Source organism: Podarcis muralis, chromosome 14 (genome assembly GCF_964188315.1).
Source record: "Podarcis muralis chromosome 14, rPodMur119.hap1.1, whole genome shotgun sequence".
Classification (NCBI taxonomy): Eukaryota; Metazoa; Chordata; class Lepidosauria; order Squamata; family Lacertidae; genus Podarcis; species Podarcis muralis.
The window spans coordinates 30,464,526-30,486,989 of NC_135668.1; the positions used below are offsets into that span (position 1 = coordinate 30,464,526).

The 22,464-nt window shown below is 46.0% G+C and overlaps 1 protein-coding gene across 1 annotated transcript; it reads right to left on the reverse strand.

Annotated features, from left to right (window-relative positions):
• Positions 1-21: 21 nt before the first annotated feature.
• On the reverse strand, positions 22-20,899 carry LOC114584243 (BTB/POZ domain-containing protein KCTD5). Its single transcript, XM_028705909.2, has 6 exons — positions 20,321-20,899; positions 14,235-14,343; positions 13,673-13,764; positions 13,218-13,313; positions 11,887-12,012; positions 22-5,103 (listed from the first exon to the last, which is right to left on the reverse strand). The coding sequence occupies exons 1-6, from the start codon at positions 20,882-20,884 to the stop codon at positions 5,074-5,076; spliced, it is 1,017 nt and encodes a 338-aa protein (XP_028561742.2). The 5' UTR covers positions 20,885-20,899; the 3' UTR covers positions 22-5,073.
• Between the last annotated feature and the right edge of the window lie 1,565 nt (positions 20,900-22,464).

Below are 22,464 nucleotides of genomic sequence, written 5' to 3' on the forward strand. Positions count from 1 at the left end.
GTACCACTTTTTTTTAAAAAAAATGATGTCACTGCTTCCCCCACCCTGGCAGAAAGCAAACAGGTGGGTTGGGGGGGGGGTAGGCACAGGGAGAGCCTAATTTCAAACCAGCCTCTCCTCATCAGTGTTTTAAAGGGTCAACCTTTCCAGAGCACAGAGGAAGGCAGCGTGATGATCTCACCTCTCTTGTTGGTTGGTCTACCTGGGAAGTTTTAATGTAGGAAGAACCCTCCTGGATCAGACCAAAAGGCAACCAAGTGCCCTTCCTGGGAAGCCCACTCATACTGCTGTATTCAAAAAAAACAGGAGTGCCTCTGCTTATGGATGCACTACACAGCCACCCTGACTAGTAGTAGCAATAATTCTAGGTTTGTAGTTAAGTTTTAAAAAGGAAAGCATGCATCAAGTATTCGGATTTGCTTCCTGTCCAGGTGCACAGAAAATCTAGTCCTTTGTAAGCACAGTGAAAACGCTGCCTTTGATAAACTTGGCCCCAAGCAATGACCTGTTTTCTACCCTATGGAAGGACAGAAAACACACTTTTCCACACATGACAATTCAGTTTTGTAAATGATGGAATGTTCACAAGCAAATGCATCTTCTTGATTACGGCTCCACTGACATGCAAGCAAACATTCATTAACTTGCATTCAAGTTCTGCGGAAAGGCCAGCCCTTGACATTCTTACTGCATGACAATTACAGCCAGGTAGCCCTTTCAGCCCTCGTTTTTGGAGCAAGTTGTCACAAAGCTTGAGGCACCCATGTTTCCCTAAGTAAATGAATTACCAACATCTTAAACAGCAGCTCTAAAAGCAGGATTCAGAGATGGCTAAGATAGTGAAGGAGCACTGAATAAGCAAAGAACCACTTCAAGGCTTGTTTCAAATCCATTTTCTGTTTGCAAGCAGGTAAAGTAGCCCAGGCTGTGAAAAATATCTCCGTTCAGCAACAGCACTAAAAATGGAATTTGAAGGAAGGTCCAAGAAGTAGACAAAGACTGAACTTGGACTACAGCCTTTCAAAGGAACTCAATTTCTCCTTGAATTCAGGTGTTAACTTACATGCAGGGAACTACGGGTTTTAAGCCAGAGGGAGTCCATGCATCTCTTTCTAATGCCATACCAGTCCTACCCTCTGATGGTGACTGATTTTGGCTGTCTGCAAGGGAACCCCTACACACAAGTAGCAATTGCACAGAATGCCTGATGGTGTGGATGTCCTATGTGTGAGCATAGTTTGGCCCTAGTCCTATATCAGTGCGCAAGATCATTTGCTCCAGAGACCAGCATACTATCAGAAAGAACCTTGAAATGAAACAGAGGCAACAGCTGCCACTCCTCGGGTAGGAGAGCAAGTGAATGTTTGGCAACACTCAACTTTGTTAAGTGGTAGCTCTGACAGTGAGAAAGGAGTGTTCTCTCTCCCACCCTCTACACAGCAGGCCTTGGGTCGATCTCTCCTCTTGCGACAAAAGCAATATTCTCTGCTCATTCTACCGACCTTTTACTAAAATATGTGAGAGTCAGGGAATGGCAGCATCCGGGTGTCAGGCCATGGTTTTATGTGTGCCTCTAAGCTTATCTTTCTTGCAGGGGGAAGTGTCTGAGATGGGGCATGTTTTTTCCAGACTAAATGACAGCTTATGGCAGCAAGGGATGGGACAGACAAGACAGAAAGTTGCATGGCTAAATGAGCACAGATGTAACTGAAGCATCTATTTCTTTTGTTGTTAGGCATCATTGCAGGGCCTCTTGCGCCTTGAGAGTCAATTAACTCTTGGGGGGGGCAGAAGAAGAAGAGTTTGGATTTGATATCCCGCCTTTCACTCCCCTTCAGGAGTCTCAAAGCGGCTAAAAATCTCCTTTCCCTTCCTCATCCACAACAAACACTCTGTGAGGTGAGTGGGGCTGAGAGACTTCAAAGAAGTGTGACTGGCCCAAGGTCACCCAGCAGCTGCATGTGGAGGAGCGGAGATGCGAAGCCGGTTCCCCAGATTACGAGACTACCGCTCTTAACCACTACACCACACTGGCAGGCCTTCAAGCCCCTTGTTTACATGAGAAACTTCACATTTGCTCTCCCCACCCCCACTTTTAAATAAATAATTGACATTTCTTTTAAAAAACTGAGTAAAATGAAGGCAAAGCTGAGGCTAAACTACAGCTGAGCAGTGCAACAAAAGTTGTCTGTGTCCACTTTAGTATTTCGGAGTCCAGAGACAGGAGGGCCCCACAGGCAATGGGAAAGTTTGCCTTTTTAAGCTGCTGAAATCTATCCAGTTCTCCAAGGGGGGGATATAATTTGCATAATGCATAGAGACACTAACCCACTGAAGTGAGGAAAGTGGCAAGTGGCTGAAAGGAGCACCTGTTCTCTCCCCTTAAAGAACGTGAGCAAAGAAGCAGAAGGCACCTGGGTAGCCCTTTACCTGCTGTCCTCTACACTTCATGGTATAGGGTTTTGTGGTACAATCTAAAATTTGTACCAAAGAAAGTGATCTTCTGCAGTGCCAATTTAAATACTTCCCATAATTTTTAAAAGATACCTGGCTTCCAAGTTTCAGGAGCCTACAGACAAGTAACAAAGGAAAAGGAGAGAATAAAAGGCCTGAGGTGGCAGTTCTGGGAGACAGAAGCAGAGCCACAAAGGATAGGAAAGCCCAGTCTGGCACCCACTTGCTTTCTGAGCTCTTCTCTCACTGCCTACATTATCCATCACGAGGGCAAGAAACCTGTATTTTTTCTTAAGCCAACAATGGAAGCTGAGGTTCTCAACATGCTAAGCTTTATACCACAGACCACATTCCACAATCATGAAGAATACAAAAAGATTCCACACTTGCAAGGTTAAATCCTAGGATGCAACTTAAATTTCATACTGTTCAACATGCTAAAACTTTTTCTGCGTTCAGTAAGAAGCCAAACCAATGCAGAGAGAAAACCTTGCCTGCAGCCAAAATCATCACCCTGACAGATGCTGGCTTCAGCCTCTTCCAAAGTGTCTCCTGACGCTTTCTGGCTTTAAAGTCAGAGGGAGAACAAGAGGAACATCAAAAATCCCCTCCTCCAAGGACATAAGGGGACAGTGGCAACAAGGTGGGAAATCCCACCCCAAAGCAGCAAACACGTTCACTGGCCACTTGATGGACAGAGTGGCTGCTTCTGTGCTCCACCTCCTTCCACTCACCATGTTTTGCTGCTGCCCCCTCTCAAGCCTGAAATTTGTGTCAGTCAAATCCTTTGCTACTTACAGCAAAAACATTCAAAGGCAGTTTCTGGACAGGCATGTGCACCACCTTTAAGGAAAGGCTGTTTGGAGATGGAGGCCTTTCAAGTCAGTCACTCAGGCTGCCCTGGCAGAATGCGTCACAGTAACGGTTGGGCCTGAAGGAGAACAAGGCCTGTTCAGCCAATTCAAGAGCCATCTTTGCATCTGCATATATGTGTGCGTGCACACACAAATGCACACGCAGACACACTCGCAGTAACATTTCCTTCTACGTACACGAAATGTGATCTCTTAGCACATTGGCATTCGCTTTACGGTAATCAAACACAGATGCCTAAAAAAGTATAAAAGTAGAAACATTTCACCCTTCAGAAGAATTACATTTTAGTAAATTCATTTCAATGCTAACATCTTAAAAAAGACAAACGGATTACTCAATGTTGAGGAGGGCCTTGCAACTTTCTGTGCAGACCAGTCTCCATGGCAAAAGACAAATGGCCCACTTGCTGATCTACTGGGCAGAAAAGGTTTGCCAAAAACCAGATCAAAAATGCAGGCAGACAAGGGATGCTTCAAGATTGTGAGGACTCCACACATCTGAATGGAAAAGGAAGGGGTGTGTATACACACAGCTTCTGTGAGTTGCTTAATGAAAGTTAAAATATAGGTAGCATGTTAGGAGAGCCTCAGACAAGGAAGGGCTCCTCTCTGTGCTCTATGAAGCAGAGAGATCTGTATATACTCCTTTAAACCTATTTTCAAAAGACATGCTAATGGTTTCATTTAAACACAGTACACTAAAAAGCTCCAGTTGTGTTTCTTCACATTTACCACAAGCCTCTCTCAATGAAACCACAAGTGTTATTGACAGTACTTGCCAAACATCAGAAGGAACTGCATAGATAAGAGAATGTAGAAATGACTGTAAACATCTGTTAAAGAATCACAATAATTCCTGCCTTCAGCTGCACAAACTCTGATGCTTTTGAGCACAGAGATTCCCATTCCCAGCCTTCATGATGGAGCACCCATGAAGACTCAACCCCCATGTCTACCTTCAGTGCTGTGAGTCCACGGGGACAGCAATACTTGCAGGCATTTCTAAAAACAAAGAACGCAACTTTGGTGTGTGTGTGTGTGTTTTCGTGTGTGCACACATGTGTGCAAGGCAAGGTATTTGCCGTATTATTTTTGTTTAACTGGGGCTTCAATCCTAAAGTGTAGCTAAAATTTGAGGTTAACCTTTGCAGGAGCAAGTTACCTGGAGAGGAAGGCTTCCCTAGAGATGTGGGCAAAATAAGACCTTCTTCCCAAGAAGAGAATACCCTCTGGGTACTGAAGCAAGCAGGGTCAGGAGGGGGATGAAGATGCACCCCTCCCTTAGTCTGGGCTAGTGCATTCTTACAATAGATCCCCAAGGAATGTACAGCAGCCGCCACAGTCAACTGGAGCTGCTTAAGGATGTGTGCCCACATGTGGGCTGTAATTTATTCATAGCACCAAGTATGTTGACCTTGAACTGCCTACAATTATTAAAACCCAAATTGTTTCCCTACAAACAGCAAAGCATCGCTATATCTCTTCGGAAGGAAAGCATAGAGTGAAGTCAAATCTTCTTTCCATGGGATTAAGATCAGCACAACCGGGCACCAGAGCCAACACAACCCCTCTTGCTGCTGAAGGCAGGCATCTGCAAGCAGCCAGCTCCAGCTGCAGCACCACCTTCAGGGTTCAAAATCCAGAACTACAGAAATGGTCTGAACAAGCGACATCCTCTTGGTGCCAAGCCTCTTCGTGTGGCAATGCAAAGGAAAACTTGTCAGCATTCAATACTGGGGCACAGTTACATCCTTGAACCTCGCTCCTGCAAGATCTGGAAGGAAACAAACAACAAGTGGTGAGATTCTGCATGGTAAGGTTCTCCAGCAAGACTCACACAGTGGAAAGACTCCGGCATTCTTGAAGGCAAAACCTTAAAACAGGCAAACAAGCTGATTTTGTTCTCTGACGCAAGACACCTTGGCACATGATGGTGAACTAGCCAGTCAGCTGCTACTCAAAACATAGGAAGTTAATTAAGGGAACTGCCAACAGGCCAGACTCACCCATTCCCTACAAAACTAGCTAGGTTGTACAGCTAGGCCAGTGTATGTGAGTGGTCCAGCTCCCAGTTTGAAAAGAACAGTTGTGGATTAAAAAATGGGCCATTTATGCAATCAACAGCTCGCTTTGCTGATTATGTTCTCACTAAGCGTTAGTGGTAAGAAGTGTTTGAGAGTAGAATGGACTCCCTCGGAAGGTGTGGGCTCTTCTTCCTTGGAGGTTTTCAAGCAGAGGTTGGATGGCCATCTGTCAGGGATTCTTCAGCTGTGATTCCTGCATTGCAGGGAGTTGGACCAAATGACCCTTGGAGATCCATGCCCAACTCTACAATTCTATGACTCTATAGCATTTATTAGTATGACATATGCAATCTGCAAGTAGGGGTGCAGCCACTGGAAATCCCCCTCCCCTCCTAAAGGTTAATTCAAATGAACAACAGTTGTAGATCACAACCTGAGGCTGCAGAACCATGCCTGCCTGGGTTCTTTGCTCCAGTTTTGATGCCCTCCCTTTAGTGCTTATTTTACTGTTTTTCAAGCAATGAGGATGTCTTCAGTAGCGAGTGTGCTAGATTTAAAGTTTCTAATACAGTACAGGCTGTCTGCCTTTTCCAAAGAAAGATGTACAAATACCCCACTTTCTGGTGTGTCCAGTCATCAGTCTTAGTTTGCGTATATACAATACTGAAGGATTATGCACTTTAATTGGGAGGGGGTACACTTCACTCTCCTCTTTGAGGCAGAAATGTGTAACACATTTTTAGACAATTGTAAGGTCCCTCTATCAAATTTTCAGCAATTGGGATCTAGTTACTGAGATTTAATAATTCCATAGTATAACTTAACATTCTGAAGGAACGATATGTAAATATCCTGGCTTCGTGGATTTTTCCAGCAATTAAGTATCTTGCCCTGTATCAGGGTTGGAGAACCCTTTTGGCTGCCTCCTCCCTGCCTGGAACCTGGGTGGTGATGGCATCAACTACCAGAAGAAACCACCATAAAACTCCAAGTCACTTTGGAGACACCTTGGCCAAGAACAGGAAATAAAGGTGTTGCAGTGGCAGGCTGTGCACTCTGACACTTCACAGGTGGCCTCGGTTGCCCACAAGCTGCTGCCTTCCTCCTCGCCTGGGGATGTGCAGTACAGATCAGAGGTACTTTTCAGCCCTCAACTGAAGGACCTGGGAAGGGCACTCAAAGAGCCACATTCCAGGCCACTATTTGTGTTGCTTGAGGAGGACAAGGACTAAGGAGAATTCAGTGCAGTGGCTCTGCCAGAGAATCAAGGCTTCACCAAGCAAGGATAAGATAGTTCAAATAATAACATGAATCATCATTATTTTTAAAGACCCTTATCTGCTTAATAGCACTGGCATGTTGGGAACCCAAAACATTTCAGGGCAAAATATCCCTTGTAGCCAACACAGTGTGTGTTGATGTTTCAGCACTGCGTCATTTGGCCAGCAACACCTGCAGTTTCCACTATGCCTCTTCCTCATCCAAAGAATTTCCAGGGACCTTCTCTGTAAAATCCTCACCTGTTTCTCCTCTTTGCATCAGCACTGATGAAAATGGATAGTGTTGGCCTTGAACAGGGACAAATCCCCACTCAGGGCAAGCAGGGGAAAACACAACATGCCTTGCTTTTACTAGATTGTCGCTAGGGAAATAAGAGTCAACAACACATCAGCTGCATTAAAAACAACTCAGGACCTTGATTGTGGAATCCACTAGGTAGCTCAAGGCCAGTCCCTCACACAGTAATGCAGGGCTTTATATACTTGGAGGAGGGGCACACTACGGGTGTGTGAAGCACAGGGAATTTCCAGCCCATCCCAGTGCTGCTTTCAGGTACAGCCGCCATTGGAAAAGTTCACACCTCCTGACTCAGACTCCTGGCACCCTTCTCCCCACCTCTTTCTCCTTTCATCATGGCAAAACAGGGAAAGTGTACACACTTGTAGTCTGCTCACTCAGCAAAAGAACCAGACCAACTTTCTGCTACAGCTCTGGCAGCCATGGTGACAATCCTTCTGCTCTTTTTGAATCGTTAGGCCAGTCTTGAGGCTGGCCTGCAAACATGAGGCTGTTCCCTCCAGAAAGAAAAGAACCAAGATTATTTTTGAGCAGGAGACTCCTCTTGGAATGAACCTACTGGATCTAGTCCACTATCCTGTTATTACAGTGGTCAACCACTGTGAAGCTCACAAGCAGAATATCGGTGCAACAGGTGCACCATCTGCCCACTTACACTCCCCAACAACTGCCTCCAATACTGGCTATGGACCTCATAGCTATCTACAGTCTCCTCCTCCTCCTCCTCCATAAATCTGTCTAATCCTCTTTCAAAGCCATCATTTTGCAGGAGTGTGCACTGTGTTAGGAAGCACTTCCTTTTCTCTATCCCGAATCTTCCAGCATGCAGCTTCCTTGATGACCCCTCTGAATTCTAGTATTAGGAGGAGAAAGAAACTCTATCCACTTTCTCCACAAACACAGAGTTCTTTCCTGCTCTCATAGCAGATGAGATGCACACAAACTCAAAGAGAAAGCAATTGTAGACATCTGATTGAAGACAATGTTTCATGGCATGCAATCTGGAATTCCTGAAGGCGTACTAGTTAAAAAAATAAAAGAGCAAGCAACCCAAAGTCTGTGGCCATCACAGGAAGGCAACCTGGCTCAGACCTTTTGGCCCCTACCTTCCCCTGGTTTTCTAAAGTGAAAAGCAGACGGGTTCCCTGGTGGAGTCTTGCTTTCCTCCCTGTGAGAAGAGCCACAAAAACACATTTCCTCTGAAGAGGACCAACAGCAGCAGGAAGTAAAGGAGCCAACACACAAGTGGACCACTAGGCAGTCTAGGGGCCTACGGCTACCCGGCAACGGGGTCAAGGCAGCAACTACAAACACAAAACAAGATGCACCAGTGGGAGAGGCCAGAGGGAGGACAGGCAGGTGGGTGAAGTCCTAGTGCTCACCATGGCATTCACACTTAATCTGAGTCATTCATATCGTAATCCGTCTCTTCGTCTTCACTCTGAGTTTCATGAAGCAAGTGCAAAGAGCAGGAAGGAAAGGAAAAGAAAAGAGTGCAAGGTGAGTAAAGTACAATCATCCCCAGGCTGCCTGAGAGAGGATTCAAGGCTTCTGCTTGGTGATCTTTGGACAACTGGCCCATTCACTTCAACAGCTGCCCTACACAAGGAGATCCAGGAAAGAGATCCGGAAAAGTCTGGCCTGGATTTGTCTTAGCAAGAGACTTCTTGCCAAGCCAGCCCCTGAATTGTGAAGGGTGACCCAGAAGAGTCTTCTGCGAGTTGATCCCAGAAGCAATCCAACAGTGCAGCCAGCCAGCCAGTCAATCGCTGGAAGAGTAGCTACAACGCAAGGAAAAAGCCACCACAGTGTGAAGAGGGCAAACCACCACTGAAAACAGCTGTCAAGCTGCCAAGCAGCAGCAAAACACCCATATCCAGTGTCAAGGACCCTCTGGCACAGCAAGGGACAGGGCTGCACAGGGCTGCAATAGGTGGGTGTGTTGAAAACAGAGTGTCTCACCTTGCACTAGAGTAAGTCACTGGTTACCATCCCATAGGTTTCACATCCAGAAGAGGCAAATAGTTTACGGTCAAATCCCACCTTTTGGTGGCTAAACATTACTAGTCTGGAAACACTGGAAATTGAACTTTCGTCCACAGACCAAAAACAGTATTTCTAATTTATGTGCTTTCATGTGAAAGCAGTTTAGTAACTTTCAGGGTGTCTGGCTCAGATGCTGTAATTCCATATTCCCTCTTCCTTTTGTCTAACTTCCCCCAACCAACTTTTTTTGGTTAATCAAGATTTAATTGGGCATGGGAGCCCGAGTTGTTTTTTTGTTGATATATTTAAAAGCAAACTCTTAAGGATGTGCATAAGAGCTACCTCTCTCTTCAAAAGAACTGTCCCTTTGCCCTGTGTCCCAGCCACCATCACCCCACCCCCATACAACCTTTCCTGATAAACATCCAAACAGTTTCTTAGCTGGTTAGCAGCTGCTCTGCAGGGTGTGAGCTGGAGAGCACTCATGCCTGCAAGGACACCTGGATTCCACCTCGTGTGCCAGAGGTCTTGTTGAACTATGACTGGAAGTCATAGTGAAGATGCAAGAAGCTGGGCTTCCTTGTGTCTGCGGGCTCTGCCCTGCACCTTTACTAATTCACCCAACTCCAACATCATCTTCCTCCTTCTCAACAGGCACAAATCCCAGCATGGCCACTTCTCTCTAGCATGCAAATGCCACACAATGCAAGAGTGCCAGATGAACACAAAAGACCTTGCCTTCTATCTGTGCCCTCTTCATTAATTCAGGAGTTCATGCAAGGATCTTGAAGCTTAGATCTTTCTGAACATCACTATAGCATCTGGCACATCATTTGCACCTTCAGAAACAACCACTCTACAATCTGGCTGTCTGTTTACAAAGCCAAAGGCCAAGGGAAAGCATAAGGTAGAGAGTGAAATAGGACAGTGAGACAGAAATCGCACATTTGCTTCCAAGCTGCCTGGCACACTGTTTGCCAGCTTCTTGGACAACAGCAGCAGCAGCAGCTTCATTTAAAAAGGTGCAGATGGATGGAAGATGAAGGGCCCAGCGCAGAGAGGATCTCCCAGCAAGGGAGGCTGGGGGAAGAGGGGGAAGCTCCCATGTAAGAGCTGGGAGGGTTCACCCGTTTGTGTGTGGACTAAAGGTTAAGATACAATTATGATAGAGAACCTTTTTTCTTCTTCTTCTTCTCCTCATCTCTTTCTACTTCTTTATTGTCTTCTTTTGTGTGCCTATTTATCTTCTTTTGATTAGTTTGCTTTCATTGTATTTTATGTTGAAAACTCAATGAAAAATGTGCAGAGAGGGCTGGCATTAACTTATGCCCATGGCACAACTGTGTTAATTAACAATTATGCAAGGATGGTATGACACCAGAACCTTGGTTCATCTCAGTCGACTGTAGCCTGGCATAGGCCTGATGAATCTTAGGACATATGCCCCTTTGTCTCTACTGGATGCCCCATGACATGAACGCAGACATCCTGATTTTAACCGCAGCAGAGCAGCCAGACAATAACACTGGCAACCAAGGGCAGGGCCTCTAATTATAGTCCTGTCGGCAGAGTGCTTTCTCAGGCCAGAGGGAAATTTCTCGCCATGATTTATGGAAAAGCTAGGAGTAGATCAAGGGATTGTTTAACTCAGGGGGGCTAAGACAGCCAGAATTGGGCTCCACGTTGGCCCCAGGACAGGAGATGTTAGCCACACACCGGACTCTCACCACTTGCTCAAAAGTAAGAATATCATTGACATTATTGATCAAGTTTCACTAAAAGTGTATTTCAGTAGCGAGTCTTTGAATTGTGTAGGTGGGGGCAATTCCTCAGAGCTCCACTTTGCCTCTTTCACCCTGCACTCACAAGGAAAGCTTTTGCTGGATTTAAGGCCATGAAACTTTGGGTACCTCAAGTTGGAAACTGGAGAGAAAGAGAACCTTGAAGTCATGGGATTCCCTACCTTTCCTTCTCCCAACACAGGGCATCTTAAATTCTCCAGCTTAGAGTTATGGGTGTGTTAGAATCATAATCAAAAGCACCTGCAAGTCTATATACCATATTGGCCCAAATATAAGCTGCACCCAAATATAAGATGCACCTTTAAAACTGGAGGGGGAAAAAGAAAATATACTTGAATATAAGCCGCTCCCATCCTCGCGGCTTTTGGTTGCATACTGGGCCGGGGGGAGCTGCGCTGCATTGCCGGCGCCTTTCCCCTTCCTCGTTCTCTCCCTTCCTGGTCTTGGGGGAGAAGACGGGGAACTACGTGCAGGGCAGGCACTACTTTTCCACATTCCTGCCGCTGTTTGCCTCGCACTCCTGGCTGCATACCGTAAGGTCGCAAATATAAGCCACACTTTTCACGGTTGGAATTGGGGGGGGGGGGGAGTGTGGCTTATATTCAGGCCAACAAGGTATGCCTGTGTTGGCATACATAAATTAGCAATGTGATTTATATGCCTTTATTTTTTGGTTGCAACAAATGAAGGTTTCCGTGTTAGTGGGTGCGTCTATGTTTTTTGGGTTGCACCCACATGCAGGCACACCTAGAATAGCACCTGTCATTTTCCAGGAAAAGGTTTAGCTGCTCTTTGGGAGTTGGGTGTTTGAGGATTAGACATCCATAACCATTAGAGATTCCTTTTGTGTGGGGCAGGGTATCTTCATACAGTTGAGTTGAACAGCAATGAAATGGACAGAAGCCTAAAATGGCTTATGAAGGCACCTCTGTGCTCTATCACACCCAAGGCTGGTTTACTGTAGCTCCTGCAGAAGAGGTGTGATGTTGGAGCCTCCTTTTTCCACAACTGCTCAGTGTGCTCGTGTGTGTCTTGTGCTTGGACACCTGAGAAAGGGTGGGCAGAGGATACCCAAGCAAGCTGCTTTCTTAGTAGCAACTGGCAAACAACCTTTGATGGCAGAGGAAGGCAGCAGCTGGGCCTTGCTCCACCCTGAAGATGACTCACCTTTGCCTTTTCGCTGGGCTCACTGGCCGTGCCATAAGGGGTGTTGTGCAGCTCCTTGGAAACAACACAAAGGAATTCGGCCTGGTCTTCATTCCCATAGTTATAGGAAGATCCAATGCTGACTAGCTGGAGGTGGGAAAGAGAGACAACTGAGGGGGGCTGTTCTTGTGCTTCAGACAGAACTTAATAAGGGATTACAACCAAAGCTCTGACAGTCAACATTCTGGGCTATTAAATAAAGGTGGAGCTCTCTCCTTCCTGTTCCCACAAGGGGCATCTAACATTAAGAGTGGCCCCTCTCCCTTCCTATAATTCATGCTCAGGCAGGAGAGTGTGGCATTGTGCAGATAGGAGGCGTCAGTGTTTCACAGGGAGTGTAAGCAATCCTGACCACACAGAGCACTGACTGTGTAAACACACAGCTGTGAAACTCCTAGAATGTTGCACAGAAGGAAGACTGCAGGCCTAGAGCCATCCACAATGGATGTACAAAATACAGGCCCAGAGACAGAGTTGTGGGGATTCCACACTCTTCTTTGCTCTTGGAGAGCTAGTGCCTGTTGAGGGACAGTTCCGAGCCAAAAAGATTTTGCTTGATTCCTCCTGCTCTCCAAATCTCCATTAACTGAGAATCTTCCACCACAGAGAGTTGTGGTGCTTGTACAAACAAATACCAGTGATCTGATCAGTACTGCAATACTGATGGCAGGATCTGAAGCACTGGCACTGACATGGCATCTTGGTGGACAAACATAACTACATGGCTACAGTTTAGAGCCTAGTTACAAGAATTTCTAATTTTTAGCTGTTTTTGTGTGTGTAACAGTGTTCATATCACCACCAGAGTTAATCCCAGAGGACTATGTTTCCAAGAGCTCTCTACATAAAAAGTGGAGCAAATGGATCTTTGCCTTGAAATGGCCACATGGCACAGTGCTGGAGGAATGAAGTGCTTCGTGCCTGCTGTGTGATTTTCCATGGAAATGCCAAGAAGGTGCAACTCAGGCTGAGAGTATAAGCTGCAAATCAAGCATCTCCTAAGGCACAAGCTCAGTGGCACATCCAAAGGCTTATTCCCAGTAGGGAAATAATGATATTGTCCTTCTCTACAGAGTTACTTTAAGAAACAACTAGAGTTAATATGTGACGCACTTTGAGCAACCAGGCAAACTGCTGTAAAAGTACAAACATTTGTCTGAGTTTCCTGACCATTCCAGGACCCAAGCCCACAACACCCACAATTATTCCGACCCTCACACTCCTCTCGCCTGCTTTTTTGTTTGTTTGTATGGTCCTTGAAAGATTGAAGTGTTTGCTTCCCGTTCTCTTACCTGCTCAAATTTCCAGCCATCAGACATGGTGGAGACCATCTGAGTCAACTCCTCTTCCTGGCACTGCAGCACCCTGTAAACGTGCTTGACTGGCACCTTTGGTGAAAAACACAGAGAGACAGCTGAAAGATGAAGCAGGCCCAGAATGGCCACTGGTTTCAACCATCATGTCTTCCAAACGAGTCCCTTCTCCATTACCACTGAGCTCCAGAGTGCAAAAAAGCCACTTGCCTCAGCCTCTGCTGAGATCTCTCTGCTGCCCTCCTCCCTTTTGGCATTGCCACAAGCACAAACATTTCACTCACGGAAGGAAAAAGGGCATCTGATACCACCAGAAGCCACTTCTCATAATTCCCTCAGTTTGGGCACCAAACACAGCCACACATTCTGAAATGAAGTCAAGCCAAGGCTACCTCAAAAACAAATCAATTTTTTAAAAAACTAGCAGGTCCTACCTGTGAGATTTTGCTGTCTCGTTCCCTTATTTTGTCCTTTACAAGTTTGATTAAGGATGTGATGTTGTAGAATTCAGCTTCTTCAAGCACACCTGATTGGAAGGGAACACAGAGTCAAAAGAGGGCCTCATAAAACTCCAGCTACTTGTGAGAAAGTCTGTGTCACAAACAGGCCCCGAGAGGCACTGCATGGCCAAGCAGCAGACTGTCCCTCTGAAGCACTGCCCTGGTCAGGATGAGGCAGGGCCTCTGCTCCAAGACCAAAGCAGAAAGAGAAAGCCCAGGAGTAAGGAGAGTGTTCCAGGAAGGTCACACACCAGCCAACAACCTCCCCAAAACAGTGACCTCACAGCACTTCAGGTGCTGGAACCTGGTATCTAAAGGATCATTCAGGTCTCAAGATCTGAAGGCCACTGCAAGTTGCAGAGCAATGCTACAAACTAGCCCAGCCCAAACAGGCTGCCATGCTTTGCATATGTGAAACCAATTACTGTACACCCAAAGTGATTTTTCACAGCTGTGATCAAACATTAAAGCAGTTTTCCTAAACAGCAAAACATACCTTCCTCTGCGAGGTCTTTATTGATAACCAGTTTCCCGTGTCGGAGATAATTCAACACCGGTCCAAAGTAGGTTGGATCTCTGTCTATTAAGTAGGCACCTGTTTCATCCTAATTAAAACATGTGTGTTACTTATTTATATAGAAATTGTCTTATCACACTTAAACCATCCTATTCCCAGATCAGCCAACTAAATTAAAATACCAGATTAAATTAGTGTGAGACCCCACAGAGATCCTGACATTCCAACCCTGACATACCCTCATCCATGTCATAAACCAGATGTTTCCACCATGGATTCAGTGCACCGCATTAATGAATAATCAGAGCTTCAGTATGGAGGTCTTAATTGTGAAACAGAGCTACTACTCAGCTGGTTTCTAATCTCTAATCAATTACCACAAGGGATTGTGAAAATTAATAATTTGGCTCAAATGACAATCAATATTAATGTGGGGCAAGAAAAGCTTAATAACGTTTATCCAAATGAGAACCATCCATTTTATTCAACCAGTAGTTATGATCTTTATACTAAATAATAAACCTAAAATTGCAACCAAAGCAATAAAGCCCTCAAATCTCTGGGTTAGATCCAGGCTTAGAAATGTAATGAATGGTCCCTACAGTTCATAAAATGCGCTCTGAGTTGAGGTATCCATTGCAGGAAGAGGGCTTTCTCCAATTCTCCCTGCAGACCCCAGCAATCTCCCCTACCCAAAGGTTCTGGTGGGTCCCTCAACCATCTGGAGCAGATTTTTGGAAGGCAAAAGGAACCGAACAGGAAATCAGCAAAAATCTCCTCCTCCTGTCAAGCAGAGTGGCTGTTTAATAAAACATCCAAGGGGCTTAAAAGGTATTTTGTTACACACCTGTACAGAAATATGATTTTGTAGAAGGTTGCCAGAGCCCTTTGAATTCACATTATTTTTATGAGTTGAACACAAAAAATCACCATCCAATCAAGGCTCACAACATTTTCCTGAACGATAATTTTGTTATTGTGCTTTCCCATAGGGGTGGTTCCAATTATTAAATTTGCCCTGATATTATTTGTTTTTATTACACTGGCTTCAATATTTGCAATTTATAATATTTAGAGGGGGGAAATGAGTTGGGGGGAACATGGCAGAAGTGTATAAAATTATGCATGGTGTACAGAAACCTCTCCCTCCCTCAAGACTCAGGGCCACACAACAGGTTGAACTTTTGAAGATTTAGAACAGACATTTTTCCTTGATATAGAAATGGATGTTGTGACAATAATAATAAATAAAAGTGAAAATGCAAAAACAACACTAAAATAAAGGAAATCACAAGAACTGAATTTCCACTAGGATTTTTAAAAAAGAAAAAAGGAAGGACTTCTTCACACAGCACATAGTTAAACTACAGAATTTACTCCTGCAAGAAGTAGTGATGACCACCAACTTGAACGGCTTTTAAAAAGGAGAAATTCATGGAAGATATGGCAACCAATGGCTACTAGCCACAATGGCTATGCTCCACCTCCACTGTCAGAGGTGCTATGTCTCTGAAGCTCAGTTGGAGGGAAACCGAAAAGGGAGAGTGCTGCTGCTGCTGCTGCTGTGTTCAGGTCGTGTTTGTGGCCTATTCATTTGAGCACCTGGTGAGCCCAGTGTGCTGGACCAGATGGGCTCTTTTTATGTATTGTATGCTACTGCTTCTACGGAAACCACATTTGGAGTTTTTACTCTGAAAGGAGGAATCCAACAATAAATAAATATGGAGGCAGAATGCACTACAAAGATCATAGATCCAGTGTTTTGGAATATTACCATACTGCAAAAACCTAGATTCTAGGCATGGATCCTCTTGATTCTTAGAAAGCAGGTCACAAAAATCTACCAGCTACTCACAACCTGCATCCATCCCCACTGATTGTATTGAAAACATAATAGTCACTATCTTTCGGTTCTACAGGGGCCAGAATGGTAGTTCTCAGGAAACGAAGCCCAGCGTTTTTAAAATAGAGAAACTCAAAATTCACTGCATAATCACAGTCCACATCTAATACCATGACAATTAACTGATATCTGATTTTAAATTTTTATGGTTTTGATTGTATAGTTTTATGCATTATTGTAAACTGCTTTGATTTTTTCCCTATAAAATAGTGGTACTGTATATAAGTATTTTTAATAAATGCCCACAGGAATACAGAGAAACATCAGACAACAGTTTTACATGAAAATGCCCCAAATTCACTATCAAAAGACAATGAACATTATAAAATTGTAAAACTAATACTACGTGATGCAAAAAAACTGGGAATGAAGAAGCACTGATCTTCATACATCATTTTTTTTACAAATAGAACCCTTGACCACCTTTGTCTTATCATTATAGTTCACTCCTCTGGTTACTCACTACAAAAATCAGCTTCTTGTTGCTGTACACAGCCCATTTCTGATGGCCAGATCCTGATGGATCCATTTAATGATTAAATGTAATCTCAAATCCCACTCTGGACATTCATGGCTTACCAATTCAGTGTCTGTTCTGGTACTTCCAGGACATAACATACAATATTCGTAGCACGATGCTACAAGGTCTTTTGCATTCTTGTTGCAAACTTCAGGCCAATAAATTTTTTGGTGCTCTCAGTCCATGCTGTGAAGATCCACACTGAAGGATCCAGGTCCTGTTGCATTGATTGGTATCTTACAATAAATATACAGCCTACTTGTGGATGGATGGGTTTTGAGGATGCAAATTATCTCTCTAAGTATGCAACATCTGCATTGCAAAACTCACAATTCTGGTGAGTCTTTGCACCACTAGCAAAAACATTAAACCTGGAAATGGCTTTTCTTGGAACTGAATGAGTTTTAAAGGTAAAGGTAAAGGTACCCCTGACCGTACGGGCCAGTCTTGCCAGACTCTGGGGTTGTGCGCCCATCTCACTCAAGAGGCCGGGGGCCAGCGCTGTCCGGAGACACTTCCGGGTCACGTGGCCAGCGTGACATCGCTGCTCTGGCGAGCCAGAGCCGCACACGGAAACACCGTTTACGTTCCCGCTAGAAAGCGGTCCCTATTTATCTACTTGCACCCGGGGGTGCTTTCGAACTGCTAGGTTGGCAGGAGCTGGGACCGAGCAATGGGAGCGCACCCCGCCACGGGGATTCGAACCGCCAACCTTTCGATCGGCAAGCCCTAGGCGCTGAGGCTTTTACCCACAGCGCCACCCGCGTCCCGAATGAGTTTTACCATGGGTCTAATTTTTGGCACCATGATGAACTGTGATTTTATGGAGCAGCCCATGGACAAAGATATAAGCATTGGTTTGATAGTGGATTTGAGGCACCTTCATGTAAAAACCATGGATCCATGAGAATCTATCCAGCTCTTTCCCCCACTTCATTACAGGCTTGACACAGTTCTAAAGTTAGAAAGCAGAGTTTGGCACAGAGGTGTACAATGTGAGGTCCAGCAGCACTGGATTTTGCTGACCCCATGATTAAAGAGCACAATCAAGAGCACAGCTCTATTCATATCAGAAAACAAATCTGAGTAGACTGTAATCTTGCACTGCTGAGCTTACTCAACTGACCTAATAAATATTTGCTCCATAAGGATCTGATTACTATTATGCTTGTGGTAGTGTGGCTAGAATTAGCCAAGCAATGGAAAAGACTACAGTGTGTGTGTGTGGGGGGGGAAACTGTGGAAATAGCTTATCTGAGAAACTGACATACTAGGATCATATTGACATGAGAAATTGTTTTTTGCTTGGCAGTACTTATGCCAGTAGGAGCAACCTGAAAGGTGGTCTCTCTCCCCCTCCTACAACTGTCTCATGAGCAAGTATGGCAAGACATACTGGGAGACAGCTGTTTTGACAGTCTGATTTTCTTAGTGTATGCCCACTGTTTATGAAAGTAGCTACTCTATTTTTTCAATGAATATTTAAAAAGTTAAGTAAGAACCAGCATCGATAAACAACATGATCTAGGCAAGTTCAGACTTGCACTCTGAGGCAATACACAAGGGGCGTTATCAGGAACTAAAGGGCAAGGAGAGGCAGCTCACTTGAGTCATTAAAAGCAAGTTTAAGCTATATGCCAAGTGAATCTTTCAGGACTGGAGTGCAATCTGACCACTGCCAAGGCACACTTAACAATTAACTAAGCAGCCATGGACACTATGAAGACTGTAAGCTTTTATGGACTAGCATCTACCTCATCAGATACATTGCATGCCATTGCTACATAGGTGTAGAGAAAGAAATACAAACAGTGAGATCATATGGAAATAAAATGCAAAAAGAGGTGTCACATTTGCATTAAAGCTTAAAATCCAAGTTTCACAACCCCTTTGAAGTTTCCTTATTCAAGTCCAGGAGCAACCAACATGGTGCCTTCCAGTTGTTGCTGAACTACAACTCCCACCTTCCCTGACCATTTGTCATGCTGGCTGGCGCTGAAGCATGTCACAGTCCAACATAAGGAGGACACCAAGTTAGCTATTCCTGAGTTAGTCTGTTGGGAGCAGACTTTCTGCATGTTGCCTTAATCTCTGAGTCCAACCAGAACAGAGAATAACAACTTTACTCCAGAGAAAAGGAGCCAACTTCTAGGGGCCAAGGTCTTCTTCGGCCTCCCCAATAAAATATATTTGGGGGGGGGGGGCTAAAGTTGATGGGCATTGCCATTCAAATGGTGTATTACACTGCATCATGTGATCAGTTATGTGGACTGGAGCTTACCTGTCCCCCTCCCCAAATATTTGATTCAAGTTGGCATCCCTGCCCCAGAGAAGAGGAACCTGTCTGGTGAAGAGAAGTCAAGGCCTGGAGATGCCCAGAACCCAGGTATGCAGAGTCTAGAGCAGCCTTTGCTAATCTGGTGCTCTGCAGATGTTGTTGGACTCCAACCCCCATTAGCTCCTGCTGCCAGCCATGGATGATGGAAGTCAGAGTCCACCAGCATTTGGAGAATCATAGGTCCCCCCGGGTAAAACAAGAGAACCTTCAATCTACTAAAAGAAGCCCGGAGACAAAGCTGTTTTGAACAAGCCTTTTAGAGTGACTCTCAAGAAATACAGTCTCTTTCCCAAAGCTGATTTTCTACATCAACAGTAAGTTGGATCAGATAACCTTTGATGGCCCTCCTAGATTTACAAGTGAAATAATACTACCATGTCTTGTTACATCTGTTCTGCCTAAGAAATCTGTCTTTTGTCTAGGGTGTTAGAAACGTTAGGGTTACAAATCAGGCTTTATTTTCTCAAATCATGAGGACATAATCCCAGGTGGGTCACCTGGTTCATGTAGCCCCTAGGATGGACCCGTTTGGCCTGGATCTCCAAGCTGGAACCGAGACCAACCAGCTGGCCACATCAACTATATTTGGGTTTGATTTTCCCTCATAAAACCTTGCTTTGTGTTAATATCTTGCTTGCTAGAGAGTTCTGATAAACTGAAAACTTCTCACATTTTCAAGACTTGTGGGCTTTGGTGGGGCCCAGCACTTCAGTACTGGAGTCTCTCACTTGCAGTATGCCTAGGGACCAGCAGCATGCCCATTGAGGCCCAGGTGGGCTTTGCACAGGCATAGGAAGGGCTCCTTTTATAGAAAGGGGGCTACAGCTGGTGCTCCACTTCAGGCAGGAAGATGCTTTGAGCTGGCACTGAGACCTCCCTTCAGCCCCGTCGCTCCACACCATCTGCTCAGGACAGTGTGGATCCCTCGTGAACTCGCAGTGCAACCCTATGCATGTTTCCTCGGAAGCAAGTCCTACTGTGCTTAATGCATACTAATTATACATGCTCAACACTTAAAGTTGCCTGCCTAGATGCGGGAGAAAAGGCGGCCAACCTCCCGGGTAACCGACCAGAAAAGAGCGGGAACCTGACGGTGGGCGCCTCTTTCACGGTAACGACGGCGCCGCTGACACAGGTGGTCTGAGCGGCTCTTTCTCACGCAGAGCCCGGCACTTCGGGAGGAACCGGGGCAGCAAAGCGGCGGCCCTCCAGCCTAGTGCCCGCGGTGAGGCGGCCAAGCTATGGGGTCCTCGCCCGGCCTGTCCCCGGAGCACCTGCAGAATGCGGCGGCGGCACCCCCTCACCTTGTCGGAGTCGAGGTCCGGGTCGGCCTGGCACAGGCGGAAAAGGAAGCTTTTGGGGTCCCTGCAGAGCGTCTGCCGGGTGGTGAGGAAGCAGGTGCCGCCCACGTTCAGCCGGACCCATTTCCCGGGCACGCCGCCCGCGACGGGAGGGGCCGGGGGAGCGAGGCAGCCCCCGCACGACGACGAGGACGACGACGAAGGCGAGGAGAAGGACGACGACGACGAACTGGAGCTGCTGCTGCAGCGCCGGCAGGAGGCGGAGGGAGCCCCGGACAGGCCAAGCCCTGCCGCCGGCACCACCGGCAGCTCGCAGGAGCCCTCCGCCGCCATCCTGGCTGCGCGCCGGAAGGTCCGCTCTCGAAAGGCGTCCCCTCCGGGCCGCTGTCCCGGCAGGCTCTCCGAGAGCGCATGCGCGGCGACGATGTGGCTCCGCCCCCTGCCGTCCGGAAGTGAGGGCGGAGCGGCCCCGCCCCTTCTGCGGGCTTCTTCTGCTTGCTGGGTGCGCCAGCGGGAAGAGGGGCGGAGGCGCTGATTAACTCTTTGCCTGCCGGCCGCTTTTACCATCCAACCTCCGCCTCGCCTGGTCTCCTCTTCTTCCGCGCCGATGGAGGGCGGGGGGGGGGGGGGAGCGGGAGCTCTATGTCTGCCAGGAGACCGTTCGCGCAGGAAGCGCTGTACTCTCCCGCCTCCCTGCCTGAGTTTGCGGGCGAAGTGGGGGGCATGTCAATACCAACACTATGCCCACATTTATTTAGTTAAATTGAATTTCTGTACCGCCCTTCATTTTAGGCTTACAGGGCAGTTTATAGCAGAATAGGACGTAACATAGCAGTAAACAAAATACAATAACATCCCCCCAACAGATTTTTAAAGACCTTGGATCAATCAGCCAAAGGCCTGGGAGAAGAGGAATGTTTTTGCCTGGCACCTAGTAATCTGTAAGTGTTATGTACTGAAGTTTTCACCCTGGGCCAGCAGGTGGATACTGTAGAGAGTTTTCACTCAGGTCCACATATGCAAATAAGAGTTTGAAAGTGACGTTCAGTGATTGGATAGTTACAGAAAGTAGTTACTGTTGTGTTGTAGTGGCGCTCTATATAAGCAGGCTGGCTGAACCCTTCAGTTCAGTTCTGTTCTGGCCTGTGAATAAACAAGAGCTGTTTGAAGAATCGCTGTGTCATCTGATATGTTCACCCACAACTTAACAGTAACGAAGGCACAAAACATAAAGGGGGAGCCTCTACAGAAAAGGCCTGTTCTCATGTTGCCACCCTCTGGGCCTCTCACAAAGGAGGCACACAAAGGGCCTCAGTTCATATCACAAATTCATATCCTTGAGGTCCTGAGTAGTTTTAAAGGCGTTATACATCAAAACCAGCACTTTGAATTGGGCCTGGAAGCTTACTGGTAGTTGGGAAAGGATCAGTGTTATGTGCTCAAAACATATTGTCCTGGTGAACAACCTGACTCCTGAATTCTGTGCCCACTGACATTTTCGAACCATCTTCAGAGGCAGCCCTGCCTATAACACATTGCAGTAATCTAACCTAGAGGTTACCAGAGCATAATCAACTGAACTTAGGCTATTCCTGTCCAGACAGGGGTGCAGCTGGGCCACCAGTCTAAGCTGATGGTTAGAGCATGGTGCTGCTAATGCCAAGGTCCTGGGTTTGATCCTCATATGGGACACCTACATATTCCAGCAGAATAATAATAATAATAATAATAATAATAATAATAATAATAATATTCCAGCATTGCAGGGGATTGGATTAGATTACCCTCAGGGTCCCTTCCAACTCTACAATTCTATAATTCTAAGGCACTCTGTGCAACTGAGACCACTTGAGCCTCAAGTGACAGCAATGGATCTAGAAGCACCCTCAAGTTGTGCATCGGCTCCTTTACAGGGAGTTAAACTCCCTCAAGAGCAGGCAACCTCCCATCCATCTGGTCCAGGGAACTGCCCACTAACAGTGCCTCAGTCTTATCGGGATTAAGCTTCAGTTTGTTGGCTCTCATCCAGGCCATTACCAAGGCATGACAACAATGCAGCACATCCACTGCCTCACCTGCAGATGTAAAGGAATACAGCTGTGTGTCCTCCACATATTGCTGATAGCATACTCCGAAACTCCAGATAA

Excerpts from the sequence above, each read along its gene's own strand:
- LOC114584243 (XM_028705909.2), bottom strand. The coding sequence starts at position 20,884 with ATGGTAAAAGCGGCCGGCAGGCAAAGAGTTAATCAGCGCCTCCGCCCC. Across the intron at positions 13,765-14,234 it reads TAAAGACCTCGCAGAGGAAG|GTGTGCTTGAAGAAGCTGAA; the intron begins GTATGTTTTGCT and ends CCTTCCAATCAG. Across the intron at positions 12,013-13,217 it reads ATGGCTGGAAATTTGAGCAG|CTAGTCAGCATTGGATCTTC; the intron begins GTAAGAGAACGG and ends TCCCACCTCCAG.